The 17,819-nt window shown below is 48.5% G+C and overlaps 1 protein-coding gene across 3 annotated transcripts in view; it reads left to right on the top strand.

Moving 5' to 3' along the window:
• The window catches only part of SLC2A9 (solute carrier family 2 member 9), a 106,675-nt gene that overhangs the window by 60,853 nt on the left and 28,003 nt on the right, over nucleotides 1-17,819 (top strand). For all 3 annotated transcript variants that reach the window (XM_080917482.1, XM_080917481.1, XM_080917483.1), the window contains exons 8-10: nucleotides 7,294-7,404; nucleotides 15,556-15,657; nucleotides 17,643-17,718. In XM_080917482.1, coding sequence (XP_080773608.1) covers nucleotides 7,294-7,404; nucleotides 15,556-15,657; nucleotides 17,643-17,718 — 289 coding nt within the window. The remainder of the gene's footprint in view (nucleotides 1-7,293; nucleotides 7,405-15,555; nucleotides 15,658-17,642; nucleotides 17,719-17,819) is intronic.

Consider the following 17,819-nt stretch of genomic DNA (forward strand, 5'->3'; position numbering starts at 1 on the left):
CAATACACTGTGTCCTGAGGCCCACCCTTGGGGTCTTAAGGACATGTGGAGTCCATGGTTAATGAGGCACCTAAATGGAAAGCCAGGCCATTGCTGGGCAGACCTGTCTCCTCCCCCAGGCCCTCATTTTCCATCTGTAATGGATGAATCGTGCTGGTGTCCTTCAAGGCCCACAGCACAGAGTTGGGCCAGAAAAATCCATCTGGTAGGTTGTAGGGTGGCGACTGTTTTTAGTTTCCAAGCTCACGTGTTTACCCTGAGTCAGGACAGAGATCTCCAGACTAACTCCGAGTCCTGGCTTTCCACGTGGCTATCCCCATGAACCTCAGCCATCTGCTTCCTGTGGCCTGACTACGTGCTCAGCTGTGGCCCTGATCAGGTGCATACATTAGCGATTTGTGGCACCAGGAGCTTTCCTTCAGACCCCACTGTTATGCACAGAGACACTGAGATATTTTTCCAAAGGTTCACAGTTAGATGCTGTATAAAGGAGATTTGAACACCAATTGTCTGAACCCCAAGTTCTAGGTACTTAATCCTCAAGCAGAAAGAGTTTTCAATGTCCCACTCAGATTATTCCACCTGTGGTTTTCAGGCTTTCCCCACCTCACTACCAGGCAGCCCCAGAACACATCTCCCATTTTATACACAAAAGGACACGTGCTATTTAGTCGTAAATGTCAGCCATAAGTCTGGCACCCTGGCTTGGGTCCAGGCCCTCTTCTGCACTGCAGCCTTCTCGTCCACAGCCCAGAGGCTATAGCCGAGAACTAACCCAGATAAAAACAGTAGGTGGCTTTAAAATATGCTCTGTTCCTTCATTTAGATGAATATGATCCCCTGGGAGACACTGGCCACTACTGCCAGGCAGGAACTTTCCCATTGGTTACATTGCTCTGTTCCCAAGGAGTCCTGCAGGGTGGGGGCATCATATGTACTTCTGAGATAAGAAAGACATTGTGGCGTATTTATAGATAGCTCAAGGTCCATTGGGAAACCTGTCCTGTCAAATTATACCTGGTCCCATTTTTATTAGATATTTTATGTATTTACATTTCAAATGTTATCCCCTTTCCAGGTTCCCCTCTCTCCCGTACCCCCTCCCCTTGCTTCTATGAGGATGTTCTCCCTCCCACCCCCCCCACTCCCACCTCAACACCCTGGCATTTTCCTACACTTGGCATACGAGCCTTCACAAAATCAAAGGCAGACAATGCCATCCTCAGTTACATATGCAGCTGGCGCCATGGGTCCCTCCATATGTGCTCTTTGGTTGGTGGTTTAGTCCCTGGGAGCTCGGGCTGGGGGTGTCTGGTTGGTTGATATTGTTGTTCTTCCTATGGAGTTGCAAACCTCTTTGTCTCCTTCAGTTTTCTCTAATTCCTTTATTGGAGTCCCTGTGCTCAATCCAATGGTTAGCTGCAAGCATCCTCCTCTGTATCAGTATGGCTCTGGCAGAGCCTCTGAGGAGGCATCCATATCAGGCTCCTGACAGTAAGCACTTTTTGGCATCAGCAATAGTTGTGGGTTTGGTGGCTGCATGTGGATCCCCAGGTGGGGCAGTTTCAGAATGACCTTTCTCTGGGACACTCCTCTATTGTTGGTGGGGCTGTAAGCTGGTACAACCACTCTGATAATCAGTCCGGTGGTTCCTCAGAAAATTGGACATAGTACTACCTATGCCACTCCTGGGCATATACCAAAAGATGCTCCAGCATATAGCAAGGTCACATGTTCCACCATGTTCATAGCAGCCTTATTTATAATAGCCAGAAGCTGGAAAGAACCCAGACGTCCTTCAACAGAGGAATGGATACAGAAAATGTGGTACATTTGCACAATGGAGCAATTAAAATAGCTACTCAGCTATTAAAACAATGACTTCATAAAATTCTTAGGCAATTGAATGGAACTAGAAAATATCATCCTGAGTGAGGTAACCCAGGTACAAAAGAACACACATGGTATTCACTCACTGATAAGTGGATATTAGCACAAAAACTCGGAATACCCAAGACACAGTTCACAGACCATGTGAAGCTCAAGAGGAAGGAAGATCAAAATGTGGATGCTTCAGTCCTTTTTAGAAGGGGGAACAAAATACTCATTTAGGAAATACAGGGACGAAGAGTGGAGCAGAGACTGAAGGAAATACCTGGTCCCATTTTATAGACAAGTCAGATGAGTCACACCTTATCTACATTTTACCTGAATCAGCAAGCCCAAGCTGCTGAGAGATGCACCTGGAATGACACCCAAGGTTGCCCTCTGACCTAGACATGCACAGATATGTGTGCGCGTGCACACACACACACACACACACACACACATCACACAACCAACACACATGTACCACACACACCACACATTCCACACACACATACAACATGCATGCACCACACACACCACACATGTACCACACACACCACACACACATACAACATGCATGCACCACACACACCACCCATGCACACCACACACACACACACACAACATGCATGCACCACACACACCACGCATGCACACCACACACACACACACACACACACATACACACATACACACATGCCACATGTACCACACATACCATACATGCACCATACACACACACCACACATGTACCACACACACACTATACATGCACCACATACACAACACACATACACCACACACACCACACATGTACCACACACATACCACACACACACAACACACATGCACCACACACACACACAACACACATGCACCATACACACACCACACATGTACACACACACACATACACACCACACATGCACCACACATACACACACACACCACACATGTACCAAACACACACACCACACATGCACCCCCCACACAGAGAGAGAGAGAGAGAGAGAGAGGGAGGGAGGGAGGGAGAATTGTGACAGTTTGTCTCACATCTGAGTTGATGATTCGGGGCATAGGGCACTCACAGAAGACATTTGATGGTCCAGGGCGTCTACTTGATAACTGTTCCAATCTTATGTTTGTCTTGTGTGTGGTCATTTTAAACCCGGCCTATTTTAGCTGGTTTAGTCCCAAGAGACCCATGTTGTGTGTATCCTGGCCTGCAGCCAAACATAACGCTTCACAGCAAAGCTCTTGATAGAACAAAGGTAGGGAACGCACTTGTGCTTTAAACTGGGACCTGAGAAGGACCCATAGAGAAAATTCAAGTAGGTTCTGCTCAGCAGGGGGAAAGCCTAAGAGAGCAAGCAAAAGATGTTTAATAAACGACCAGGCCTAGACCTCAAAACAGAGCCTTAGATCACCGTGTGTGGGAAGTACCCACCCCCCAGGTAAAGCATAATACATAAAAGAATCACGTCTCTCCAGTGTGTGCATTTCTGGACACTAAAAAAAAAAATCACAGCACTGACATCCAGAGGCGTCAAACCACTTGTCATTGTACGGCTTTGGAGGTCAAAGGTCTTCATAACAAATCAGGCACACCCCATCCTGGACACTGCAGGAGAAAATCCGTTCCCAGATCTCTAGGAGCTGCCTCCTTCCCTTGGCTTCTGGTCTTCTCCCTCCATCTTCAGAGTCAGCTGCAATATAGCATGTTTGATTTTTCTCTCCTTTTTCTTCCACCCCTACACCTTCTTTTTCCAAATCTGTCTCCCCATTTTTCCTTCATAAGGAGGAAAACCAGCAAAACTTGCTGCCCCCAGGCCCTGACCATGTTTAGAGTCAGACTTGCTGTGTAAACTAAGATGCCCAGATTCTGGGATTAACACAGAGATGTTCTGGAAGGACCACAGGTCCTTCCATGTCCAGCAAGCACACCCAGGTCAGCATTATCTTGCTCTGGGTATTGCAGTTTGAATGTGGACAGCCCCCATGTGTTAAGGAGCAGGTGCTAGTGCTGTGTGTGGAGACTGTGGACAGCTTAGAAGACAGAGACAAACTGGAGAAAATGTGTTCCTCCAATTTTCAGGGGTCATAGCCCAGTGTCCCATCTGCTTTTCACTTCTTGGTCTGTAAGACTATAAGGAGTCTCAGCTCTATGAATCCCACTATGACAGACCGTATCCTCTCAAACCACGAGCCAAAAGCAAACAACAAAAACCATCCACTTAAGTTACCTCTTGCTAAGCTCTTTGGTCACTACCAGAACAGCCATTCATAGGCGAGACAAAATTAAGCCACACACTAACTAAATGGTCAGACCGAATCTTTTAGCCCATGGCCACTGTGTTTACAGCCAAAGGCAGATAGAGGAGTTAAAAGTCACAGGTGACAGTGGAGGGGTCCATATCATGGCACGTACTGCAAGAAGAGCAGATTCCCAGGGGCCACCTCTCTACTCTGGTGTCATTACAAAGGGAGTGGCTCCTGCTTTCTCCTCAGTCCTCTCATAGATAGAATGATTACATGGCATGCTGCTGCCTCATCAAAACACCATGTCAGGACCTGAGAGCAAGGTATTAGGACACTCTGAAAGACATCAGCCCTGGCCCTGTGGGACTCCTCAAGGACACACCCCCAAGGAGGAGGGCATCAGATGCCTTCCACAGTGACTAACAACCAAGGCTCTTCTTCCTAAGGAGTCTGAATATCTCCATGGAGAGATGGAACCATCTAGAAGGATGCCTATTTGTTATATGAAGGTTTTTTTCTAGGTACTTTGTCATGTTAGAACCACGGCAGTAGGGAACCTGAGGCTGCCTGCAAAAGAGAAAGTGAGTGGAAGGAATGCTCATGCTGACTTGATGAGATGGGGACAGCTCCCGCTCTGTGATTCCATGCCTCTGAGTGTCCTGGCCACTTTCTTCTTTCTCACAAGGGCCTGACACTGTCCAATCGTATCTCCTTCAGTTCATACAGAGGTCAAGGTGAAGGCAGTCACCTCCTGCTTCTTGAAATGAAGGTGGGGGCAGGGTGCTACATGGACCAGGCCAAAGGGGACAGGCAAGCCCTGCAGACCTCACAGGCTCTAGGCTGGGGCTGGGAGGGAAGGGACAACTTCTGCCTACTGCTGTCTAGATGCATTTAGCAAGAGAGCTCAGCCCTCCTCACAGCCATACTACAGTAAACACAGAATGACTTGCACGGTGACTCCCGCCACTGACTTTCAACCTGCTGAGGATGTCTGCAGCGATGCCATTTCAGGGAGGATGGAAACTAGAGACATAAGGGGTGGGGGGGGGGGTTGGAGAAGCTGAGGTGGTACGGGGCTGGAGAATAGCTTCTGTAGGGAAATATACACCAAGTGTTGACGGGGCTGGAAGCTCTGCCTCCCTGTGAGGGGAAGGCACTGAGCCCGGAGGCACAGAAATCCACAGTGACAATAAAGAACCTCTCTTAACTGAGTCCACAATCTAATTGTGACTGGGTCTTGGAAGCCATGACTACCCCACGGGGAAGTATCCAGGGATCATCAGGAGAGTATCAGAATGATAGGTAGCCCCAGAGCTGCAGGAACTGGTGGACTAGTGAGGTACTGCCTCTGTGCCCTGCAGATGTGGCAGCCAACATTCATTCTGACAGAACCTAAAGTCCCATGTTCCCTACCCGTTCAGTGGGAATGCAGATAACACGGTGCAATGGGTCTTTATGGGAACATTAAAAGCCATCTCTGCCCATTGATCCAAGGATTAAGACTAGTAGCTCCTTTGCACTGTGTTTCTGGGTGTTTGGGAGACCCTATGAAAAAAAAAATTGCCACTGTAAACCTAACCAGCCGTTGAATATGTTAGTCCTGATTCTCCCTGCCCTGGGCATGAATGGCTTCTCAAACAAGTGTTTGTAACAAGATATGTTAGAAACAAGGGCTTCCTCACACAAGCATCAGGATAGTACAGTCAATGCTGTGCCTGACATCAAAGCTGTGAGCATCAGCTTCACAGTCCGGATGCTTTTGTGTGTGAGGGGGTGCGGTAGAGAAGCTGCCAGCATGACTGACCCCATATTACAGTTAAGGTTTGTGCTGTAGATATGAGAAAGAGAAAAGCCAGGGCCATCGGGAGAGAGAACATCTGGAACAGAGAAAGGAGACTGAACAGGGCCAGCGGCCTGGACACGGCTGGGGTAGGGAGGTGGGAGAAAGGAAGCAAGAGACAGTAAGGAAGTAAGTGGGTAGCCAGAGTTGAGAGAGAGTATAGGCGAGAATAAGAGTGTAGAATGGGGTAAAGGCTTATCAGAAGAACTAGTAGCTGCTGGGAGGGAATCCTTTGTGCTGGAGGAAGCTCAGGGTGGGGAGCAGGTGAGAAGGGCATCCTGAGGGAGCCTGGAGGCCAGTGTGGGCTTTTATATGCTGATAGGTACCCCAGGTAGCCATACATCCCTTAGGCAGAGGTAATGGAAATGCTTCCTTTCCGCAGATAGGAATCCCTTTCCAAAGCTCCCTGGGAAAGCCGGTTTTTATCTAACTGCCAGAAAGCCTCCTGTCATTCAGGTTGAGCCCATTTCTGGATATTTGGTTTATTTTGGGGTTTGGGGGAAATTAGTCTTCTTGGGACCTGACTATGCATGTACACAGAGCTCAAGAACATCATTTCTACCGTGTGTGTTGTTGTCTGTGTATCGCAGAAGTTTCTACTGGTCCTAGTGAAATGTTTTGTGGAGCAGAGAGTTTCGGATCCTCACAGAGCACACTGAACCAAGGATACTTAATGACCCAAGAGGGCTACCAAGGCTCCAACCACCACACTCAGCATCCTGGCCATAGAGAGCAAAGTGGAAATACATAAAGCAAACATGAGAGCCTAACTCTTTGATAAAGTTTCTCTAAAAGAAGAGGAGGAAGAGGCGAAGGCAGAGAGATGGCTCATCCAGTGAAGGTTCTTGCTACCAGGAACCTGCATTCAACCCCAGCACCCCTCACATGGTGGAAAGAGAGAACTGAGCCTATGACTTCTTTTGTGACCTCCCCTCCCCCAACACACACTGGCACCACTCCCACAATAAATAAGCAAACAAGTAAATAAATACATGTCAGACTGGATGGGTGTCCTAAACACCCAGAGACAGAAAAGAGTAATATGAAGGTTCGTGCTGGTCCCAACAATATTTCTTTTGCTACCTGTCCCTAACTGCAAGGCAGTGTAGGAAGCAGTGTCTTGGGTGGGCAGACATCACTCCCAAGAATACAGGAGACGGTTAGTGAAGAAGTGGGGGTCGGGGAGGCGGCGACATATGGCTACATGGCAAAGCTCACCTGTGACTCTGGCAAGGGGCAGAGAGCCTCACACCCTAGTCTATCGTGGGGTGGGGAGGAGGCTGAGGTCTCTGGATGACCTTCTTTGATCTTTTCTGCATTTACAGATCTGGTTCTACACCAACAGCATCTTTGGGAAAGCTGGGATTCCTCAGGACAAGATCCCGTACATCACCCTGAGCACGGGAGGAATTGAAACGCTAGCTGCCATCTTCTCTGTAAGTCATCAAGGGCTCCTGAGGATGCCATAGGGGCTGGATGGCACACAGGCATCCAGGGAACCCACTAGGGTTTGCTTCATGAAGGGCGGGTGTTGTTAGGGACCCAGTCTGGATTTGGGAGAGCCTTGTGCTCCACAGACAGACCCTCAGCCCACTTAGGCTCTTCCTCTCGGCATCTCAACTCCTTGGGTCTCCGATCAAAGCAAGTTGAATTCTTCCTAGCTCTGGCTGTGTGATGCTGAACAGCATGGCCAACCTCTCTGGGCCTCATCTTCTCTCTTGATGGAGCAAGTGCTCATATCTGTTTTCTTCTGAGTGTGGGCTGGGCTTTCACTCTGTCGATACTCGGTACCCCCTGGGATTCTTCCGAAATGAAAGAGGTATGAGCCGACACGTCTGATGTGGCCGAGGGTGGGTTCTCACCTGGAAAGAGATGCTCGAGGGTCCAGCCTCTTTTGCCGGTCTCCACCAACAAAAGTGATGTCAGCACAAACAGGCAGATTCTCTACCCTCCTGCTGACTTCTCGGTAGACTGTTTCTCCTTGCCTTCCTGGATCTTTCTAACAACCGACTTCTTCAAAATGGAGACCATGAGAAATGTAGTTGAGGGACGTTCCTGCTCTTTCCTGACCTGCTTTTAGTTAAGGGGGAAAATACCCCAATGCTTTGTCATTTGCTAAATCCCGCCCCCAGCTGTAGACAGCACCAATCCCGTTATGAATTCCAACTGTGATCAATAGAACTCGGTCAGCCTGGGGTGGAAACGGCAGGGGAAGCAGAAGAGGGTTTGGAATTTGGGTTTATCTTATTTTTTGTTTTGTTGCTATCAGAAACCAACACCAACTTATTGGGAGCAGATTTGTAAAAATAAAGAGGTTGCCTCTAGTCAAGCTGTGAGGAGCAGCTTGGAAAATGCCCATCCATCTCTACTCTGTGTGTAGCTGTGTTCTGCACCTGAGAGGCTGCGGCCCTATCAACCTCCCAGCCGGGGTCCTGCTTTTGTAACCAAGGCTGGTGCAGAATGACTTTCCTTCTACTGTTATTTCTGCTGCTTTAATGGGATGCATGGTAGAGACAGAAAAGAGTCTGTCTGAAAAGTTGCTCTGGTAATGAAGGCTGTATCAGCCTCCCTGTGCCCCATTTCCTTTCTTTTCCTCCGCCCACGGGTGAGGTTGTTGGACCAGGTTCCCATCCTAGCCTTGCTCCTTGTGAGACAGGTGACTCTCTAGCAAGTTGTTCGACGTCTCTGTGGTTCCTTTCCCCCTTTTGTATAAGGACCCAGACACAGACTAGGGAGTAAGCAAATGACACTAAGTGACTGACAGGGCAGGAAGATGGGGCATGGTCAGCAGGTACTCACTGCTCTGTGTGGACAGTTAAGTCACACCCTGTCACCTGAAGTGAGGTACATGTCCTTGTGTCCTTGCAAAGAGAACTTCCAGGGACTGATTCTCTCCCCGCCCACGTGTGTGTGTGTGTGTGTGTGTGTGTGTGTGTGTGTGTGTGTGTGCATCTCACACATGAGCTTCAGAACTGGACAGCTCCACAATTCCATCCGGGACATCCACTTACCACCGGGGTGGGCATAGGGAAATTACCATACATCTTTAAATGGATCCGCATATTTATAAAATTAGCTTTAACACTCGCCATCTGTGTCGGGATATAAAATGAATGGGTCCCAAAGATCCCCAGGTCTGAGGCCACAGGCCATGAGATTGGGTCAGAGGGAGTAGTCAGGAGTGAGGGTTGGGAGATTCGCCTGGGCTTATCTGGGCAAGCATCGGACCTTTGACACGACTAAAGGAAGAGGTAAAAGGTCAATGACAATGACAACAAGCAAAGGCAAGACACGAGGCAGAAAGGGTGCCATTGCTGCCTGGCCTGAAAGATGAGGGAGAACAGAGAACGTGTAAGGCCCCCGGGAAAGCCAGTCTTCACCCTGCCCCCAGAGTCTCCACCCCTAAAACTGTGAGTTTTCCCCTGTGAGATCTGTTTGAGGTCCCTGGCTTCCCAAAGCATAAACTACTACCTTCGAGTTGGTTTAAGCTGCTTGTTAAAGTAATGACGAGATGCTTTAACTCTGCGAGAAAGAGTTGTCATGGAAACAAAGATCAAAGCCTATGGCAGCTCCTCTCCTCCCCCAAACTCAGCGAGTCCTCTGCCTTTTCCAAAGTTTGTGTGACCTGCTTTTCAGGGCTACACAGAGAACTTCGTCCAACCCTTCAGGGTAATTGTCTATCAATAAAAGGACGCCTGATTTTTTTTTTCTTCACTCTCTTTACTGAGATTTTTGACAGTCTATTAAAATGGCTCCAAGGCCTAATAAAGCTGAGATAGAAGGACACTCTCATTCTTTTGATCTGCTGTTAATTTGGGCAGTGGCCATCACTTGGCAGCTTGCTGCCTATAAATAATCGCCATCTTGCAGAACAGCTGGCTTTCCAGACTGTGTTTTGAAGCTTCAACTGTGCTGTTCAGATGACTGAGCTTCCAGGGAGGAAGTGTCATTCACCCATGAGGATGAGGGTCCACCGTGGTTGGACAGGGACCGTAGGGAGCCAGCACTGCCTTTGTTTGGTAGGAGGCACAGACTGTGGTATTACAGGTCAGGGGCAGAATCCACAGCATTGTGGTCTTGGCCGTGCCACCACAGCTTGAAACTGTGCTATACTGGACTAAACACAAACCTTTAAGAGTTTCCAAATGTCCCAGGAGCCCTGAGATTCCAGTGTCACAGTCTGTCTGCATTCTTAGTCACCATGGGTGTGAGATACTGGGTTTAATGTATACAGAGAGTAAAGGTGAGGGTGACGGGACACAATAGGGGCATGTTTGGGCTTAAGGGTCTCCCTGTTCTGTTGTTGGTCATGACCTGGGGCCAGCTTTGGGACCAGATGCCTAGCTTTTCAGACCCCCACTTTCTTCTTAGGGAATGCTGGTAGTAACAGGTAACACCAACAGGAATTGCTGAAGACTACACAAAGGCTCAATGGAGACTCATGGCATTTTCAATGTAACTCCCTAAAATTCACATACTGAAACCCCCAGTCCCTCCTGCCCCTCCCCCCCCGTGTGACCTCATTTGGAGATAGGTCATTGCAGGTATTGTTAGTTAAGCTAGGGTTGGGTTTTTCTGGAGTGAGTTGAGCCCCCAAGTAGGGAAATTTTAGAAACAGACACCTACTGGGAGACCACCAATGAATATTGGAGTCTCTCTGCTAAAAGGCAAGAACACCAGAATTGAGGAGAAGACCAGGGCAGATCTCAGAAGGCAAAGGAGGGTTTGGGGCAGATGCTGAGAAGTCTGGGGTGGGTGGGAGCAGACCCTGAGAATGCATGGGCGGGGCTGAGGCAGACCTTGAGAATGAATGGGCGGGGCTGAGGCAGACCTTGAGAATGCATGGGCGGGGCTGAGGCAGACCTTGAGAATGCATGGGCGGGGCTGAGGCAGACCCTACCCTGCGTCATCAGAGGAAGCAAGGCTCTTGATCTTGAAGTTAAAGCTTGGGAAAGATGAAGAGTATCCCTGCAGTCTGAGCTGTAAATACACTGTTACTGCAGCTGTGGAAACTAACACAGTCACTGGTGTTTATTTGAGACCAAGTCCCAGTTCCCAGAACAAAGCAAAAAGGGACAGAGCAGAGGAGACACCCCAGCAGGTTAAAACAGGACCAGCCATCTGCTTTGGCTCCACCCACTCTCTGCAGATGTGAGCAGTTGTCCTCTGAGCTGGACAGTTGCAAGAATTCGAACCTGTGTAGGATCTGGACACAAGGCTCAGTGCTTGCAGATATGACTGCTTCAATGACCATCATGCCCCCTGAGAGCTCATTCGTGCATGAAAGCGAGATTTTGGTCTTTGAAGATACTCTGCTCTCTACCCATCTCAGGCTGGGTCTTTCCTAATTCGGACTCCCAGGCTCTGACTCTTGCCTGGCTGACTGGATGCCTGAGGAAGGTGGCTCCCAGTGTCCCAGAAGCCTGAGAGAAGTACCATGGAGATAATATCCCAGTTGGGTTCACCTGTTTCTGCTTTGGCATTTTGGTAGAATTATCTCAAGCCTGTTTCAAAAGACATTGCAAAAAGAAAAAAGAAAGAAAGAAAGATAAGCTGCAGGCCAGGAGACTGTATAAACATCTGACAGGGAGCTCGTGTCTTGCATATGTAAAGAACCCTGAGAAATCTAGAAGACCAACTCTGAAAGTATTCAAACAGGTTTTTAGCAAAGACAATTCTCAAAGGTCAAAAGTACAGAAAAAAAAAGTTCTCAGTGCCATTAGCCATTAGGGAAGTTAAAATGCACAACAAGATCATTCACTGTAAGGACAGACAAAATTTAATTCCTGATAATTCCAAATGTTGCTAAGGAAATAGAGAACTCTCACACTGCTAGTCAAGTTTAAAGCCATATTAGTCACTTAGAGAACATTTTTCACAGTTACCTAATCACTCACTATTCTATGCATGAGTATTTACCCAAGAGAAACAAAACCCATGTCTACATAAAAACCCATATGCTGATGTACCAGAAACCAAACCTGGAAGCAACCAAGTATTCATCAACAGGTATATAAAGAAACCAGTTGTGGTATATCCATTCAGTGGAATATTATTCAACCATGAAAAAGAACTATTTATGTGTATCACAAACAAAATAGGTCTCTAGAATGTTATAAAGATGATGAAATTCTAAAATAGTTCACTCTAAACCCAGTGTTAGAAAGTAGATCAGGGGCTGCCTGGAGCTGAAGAAAGAAACACAAGGAGTCTTTTGATGGAGGTAACATTTTATATCTCAATTGCAGTTACAGTAACAGGGAAGAAAATTATAACTCAATAAAGTTAACTTTTAAAATTCTAACCAGCAATATTTTGCCACTGCTATCTGCCCCAAGGTCCCAGCACACTGAGGGGGATGGGGGCCTCCAGGGGACCTTACAGCACAGAGTACGAAGAGGGCTTCTTAAGCACTAGAAGCCTGATAGTTGGTTCCCAGTTGACACAAGTAACCTTCAAGAGCAGCTGTTCATCTTGAGTTAGAGTCTTCCCTGACAGCTTTAGTTCAGAGTAGGAATATCCAGTCACTCTAATCCCTTCAGACAGGCTACACTTCGGTAAGGCCTGAAGGAGAGAGCTCATTGATGCCCTGACCCAGTAGGACCAGGAGGGCTGTTTCCTCACTCCCATCTTTGCAAAAGCCATATCCTCAATAGGCTTCCTAAACCAACCTTCCTGATGCTTCGGCCCTTTAATACAGTTCCTCATGTTGTGGTGACTCTCAACCGTAAAAGTATTTTGTTGCTGCCTCATAACTGTAATCTTGCTACTGTTGTGAGTGGTAATGTAAACATCTGATATGCGGCACCTGTGTGGGGGGGGGAAGTGTCGCTCCCCTCACAGGACCAGGATCTTGTGCTATCTTTAGTCTGATTCAGCTTCCTGCTTCCCCAGTGATGTCATAGTGTAAAATAATGGTTCTTAGCTAGCTTGTATTTGGGAGACATTTTTAAATGTTGACAGTGTTTGGGTCACTTGAAGAAACTCCTCTCCAAAGCCCTGCACCCGAGGCTAACAAAATCTTTTGTTATGTCTGAAAACATGGATACCAATCAACAATGCCTGACCATCTCTGTTGTCACATCTCTGTTGTCACATCGTCACACCTGAGTGTGACATCCCATAATCTTGGATTCACAACACAAGGCAGGTTTAGCCCACTGTAACCACAGAGACTCCCTGTGTAACGAGGCGACACACTAATCTCTAACTGTGACACACTAACCTCAGCACAGTTGTTACATGTGTCAGAATCAGAATAACAATGTAACATGCAAATCTCACTGTGACCTGGTCCCCTGTGCCATATGGAAACTTGTCCCTGGCAGCCTCTGCTGATTTCAGCCCCGTGCCCATCTGGGACTTTAGCTTGGGTCCTCTGAGGTACTGAGGAGACAAAGCTCTCCATTCTCCAGCTCTTCCCTCCCTCCCTCCCTCATTCCCTCTCCTCCTTTACTTCTCCCTTTCTCTGCCTCTCCCTTCCTCTGCCTCTCCCTCTCCTTGCCTTTCCATCCCCTTTTCCCACAAAGTTCTGCTTTTTGCTTTTTCTGTGACCCTCCCTGGCCTGCATGTCCCTTCACACCTCCCATAGAGTGAGTTCATTGCTCTCCCCACCCCCTTTTCACTGCCCTCTTGTGCACACGGTACCTACCTACCTTGCTCACTCCATCTGTAAAGAACCCATGGCAGCCAGGGGTGCTCATGGATTCTGGGGAAACAGTAATGTGGGCGCTTCCGGTGAGGGCAGAAAAAGAGAGTCGGCTAACGTTGTGTTCAACAACTGGACATGAGGATGGGACAGTGGGCTGCTACAAACTGGGGGCTTTGCCTGTTTCTACTTTGGGAAACTTACTATCTTTGGAACTGGAAAAGATTCTGTGGGAATTCCTGCCTCACCCCACATCAGCCATGTGCCTTGGACAACTTGCAAAAGTCTCTTGATTTTTGCTTTGTTTGCTTCACTTGTATAATGGTGGCGAAGAAGGCCCCTTTCCTTTGGGTATCTGTGGGGATTAAATGATTCGTATTTGAAATGTGCTCAATGTGCTGCCTCCAACAGAGTGGGTGTTCAGAAATGGCCCACCCCCTCCTGTCACCTACACTGATCCAGTGGCCACACAAAAAGAAGGTCTGGCCTTCATGTTCAAGGCCATGGGGACAATTAAAGGCAGGAGTGAGAGCAGCCAGCCAGGACATCCTTTGACTGGCAGGTTTCTGCTTTGACAGGCAAGCCCAGTTGCTCCTGAGTTAAGTTTAGGCTCAGCATGTTTTTCCTCTCATCTCACAGCTGCCCTGCAGAGATACTGTCCACACGTCCCAGGTGGGGAAACTCAGGCTCAACGAAGCTCAGTCAGTCATCCATCCTGCATATAAGGAAAACTGAGAGGCAGAGCCAGGACTTGAGCCCAGTTCAGCCTGTCTTGCAGCCCAAGTCCTTCTGGACATCTTTACTCTATTCTCTTGGGTCAGGTTCCCAAGAGGTGAAGTTTGGGAGGCCTAGGTCAAGGTATCTCCACCCTGCCAGTCCCTGACTATGCACTCAAGGCCCCTCCTGTCTCAGCAAAGTCACCCCTGTTGACCTGGTCCCAGAATGCTCCCCATAGCCAAGTGGTCTGAGCTGTCACCTGGCCTGCTGAACTTTATTCTCCAGATAGCCAATGCCACTCATGCCCCAGTTCCTGCTCTGCCTAGGTCACAACCCCCATTCATCTGAGAAGGTCCACCCCAGGCAGCTTCTGGTCACCTGGCTTCTGGTGAGCAGGACATTGACCCCCTTGCATTGAAACTCCAAGGCAGAGTTCCCAAGGCATCTGGACCTTGTCCTTCTTATCATCTGAAGCTGCCAGGCCAGAGGTCACATGCTCAGACCTCATGGCCCTCAGTAGTGTCACTACTTCTGCTTGCTCAAAGCAGATAGCTTTAATTGATTGACTGTTTTCTGGGTGAATGGATAGACGGGTGGTGAATGGATGGGTGGGTGGGTGGATGGGTAGATGGGTGGGTGGGTGGATAGATGGATAGTGAGTAGGTGGATGGGTAGGTGAATGGATGGATGGATGGATGGGTGGGTGGGTGGGTGGGTGGGTGGATGAGTGGATGGATGGATGGATGGATGGACGGATGGATGGATGGATGGATGGATGGTTGGATAAATGGATAGATGGGTGAGTGGGTGGATAGATGGTGGATGGGTGAGTAGGTGGATGTTGAGTTTTAACTTAGTGTGAGTTTTATCCTGGCATTTCCACACAGCATTTGTTCTTGTTGCCTTTATTCACCATGGTGGCAGACAGAAGAGTCAGTGGGAGGAGACCAGAAAGAGTCCCAAAGCTGCAGCTGTGGAGAGCTGGGTGGGAGGACAGGGCTGCTGGGGCTGCAGATGGCTGTCTTTCTAGATCATATCCCCAGTGTAAACCAGCCCTCAATAGCCTTCCACGGCCTTCCACCACCTTCCCAGTACTGTGGTCCCTTTTGTATGGGCTCGAAGTGAAATAACTCTCTCTCTCTCTCTCTCTCTCTCTCTCTCTCTCTCTCTCTCTCTCTCTCTTTCTCTCTCTGTCTGTCTCTCTGTCTCTCTCTCGAAGTAGGGCTTGGTCATTGAGCGCTTAGGAAGGAGACCTCTCCTCATTGGTGGCTTCGGGCTGATGGCCCTCTTCTTTGGGACCCTCACCGCAACACTGACCCTACAGGTGAGATATTGTGCCTCTCACATTATAAGGGGATCAACAGGTAACTGGCTCTGCTGTCATCGCTTTGGAACCTTGCATGTTCATCCTTTCAACAGACCCCCTCCTGTGAGGCCTCTCTCCCGTGGACCCTCACCTCCAGATCCCCGAGGGGCATTGGCATGGGCCTGAAACTTGGAGCCAAGAAAGGGCCTGACTTCTGGTCCTGGCACTGCCACAGATGAGCTGTGGTGAGCAGGAGTCTTCCCTTTCCTGTGTCTCAATTTACCTATTTTTGGAGTGGGGGGGTATGTTAAATACCTTTAAGATGTCCCTCTAGATTTTGCCTCCTTGCAAAGGAGCTGGGCACTGTCTCTCAGGTGACCTCTCAGTAACCCCCCTATCACCTGAATCCCTTGTGCTGGAATCCTGGCTTTTCCACTTACTGTGCTTCTGACTCCTCTTGGGCCTTAGCTCTACAAGGGAAAGCCATTCCTGTCGCCCAGGATGGTGTAAGGAGTCACTGACAGCATGTGGGGAGAGTGACACGGGATTGTGTGCTTACACCTGTAGGTGCCTATATTTACACAGAGGAGCAATTATACCCGTCTCCATACAAAACTCAGATTGTCTCCTTTGAAAAACATAATATTTTATTTTATGCATATAGATGTTTCCCCTGCATACCACATGTGACTGGTACCCATGGAGGACAGATCCTCTAGAACTGGAATTGCAGATGGCTGTGAGCCACCATGTAGGTGCTGAGAACTGAACCTGGGTTCCCTGAAAGAGCAACAGATTCTCCTAACCACTGAGCCGGCTCTCCAGCCCCAGGTTACTTCCTTTTATGAAGGGAAAGTCGGAATCATAAATACAAGTGATCAGGTTTGATAGCTGGATGAAGGTGAGATGGACTGGATCCCAGGGTCTCTAAAGGCCCCCCAGCTTGCCTTCTGATCCCACCCTTCTCAGAGCTACTGGGTTCATGGAGCACCTACTGGGTGTCTCAAGCCAAGGGTGCTGATACAAGTCTTGGCACTTTTTTTTCTCCCAGAAATAAATCTTAACTTTGAAAGTTGGACATCTTGGTCATCAGCCAGATATCCTAACATTTCAAACAGTTGTAGAGAGAGGCACAGATAAGTGTGGTGAAGTCAGAAGACAGTCCTTCAGAGGCGATGCTGAACTGGCTCCTCACTTGGGAGACAATCTGTTGCCTGAGTTACTATTTTCCCATATCAAGGCATATAGTTGTCCTGAGCTCGGTGGCTTTGCAGTGTTCTTAGACATCTGAGGCTTTGTGAGAAAAAGTGGAAGCTGCTTTCTGGGATCTGTCTTTCTTCTACCTCAAGCATCCCCCACCCCAGCCCAATCTAAGTCCCACCCAACAGGACCTCAGAGCTCTCTCAACACCTGCCTGTAGATGAGCGACATGCTCCCAGACACATTCCACGTGGTGTCAGGAGTGTGACCACGGTGTCATACACAGGAAGAGTGATAAGTAGTCAAGAGTGACCGAACATTTGCTCCGAGATTCTGCTTTAGAGCAGTGCTCCTCAACCTGTGGGTCACAAACCCTTGGAGGGTTGAATGACCCTTCACAAAGCTTGTCTAAGACCATCAGAAAATGCAGAGATATTTACATTATGATTCTCAACAGTAGTTATGAAGTAGCAATGAAATAATTTTATGGTTAGGGGGTCACCACATGAGGAACTATATTACAGGGTTGCAGTGCTAGGAACTGAGAACCAGTTTTCGACCGTTCAGTTTGCGGGGAGTTGTGCACTCAGTTATACCCCCTGCTTACTGACCACTGTGGAGTTCTGCTGGCGCCACCTCCTTGCAACCCACAGCAGAGATCAGAATGGTTGCGTGGTTGCCATTTGCAGCAACTGGGTTCAGAGATATGAAATGGCCTGTCACACAAATGGAGTCAGGAAAATGCAAAAACTCAGGTTCCCTGGCCGTTCCCCGGCTCCTTACCTGTCCACATCCTTCTGCAGGACCAAGCTCCCTGGATCCCTTACCTAAGCATTGTGTGCATCTTGGCCATCATTGCCTCGTTCTGCAGCGGTCCAGGTAGGACACACTCCTGCGTGGCACCCGGCCTGGGAACTGGGGAGGAGGGGCAGCTATCTCCTTGTCCAGTGGGAAACTTAGGCCCTAGGAAGAAACAAAGC

The sequence above is a fragment of the Micromys minutus genome, assembly GCF_963924665.1.
Source record: "Micromys minutus genome assembly, chromosome: 1".
In the NCBI taxonomy this organism is placed as follows: domain Eukaryota; kingdom Metazoa; phylum Chordata; class Mammalia; order Rodentia; family Muridae; genus Micromys; species Micromys minutus.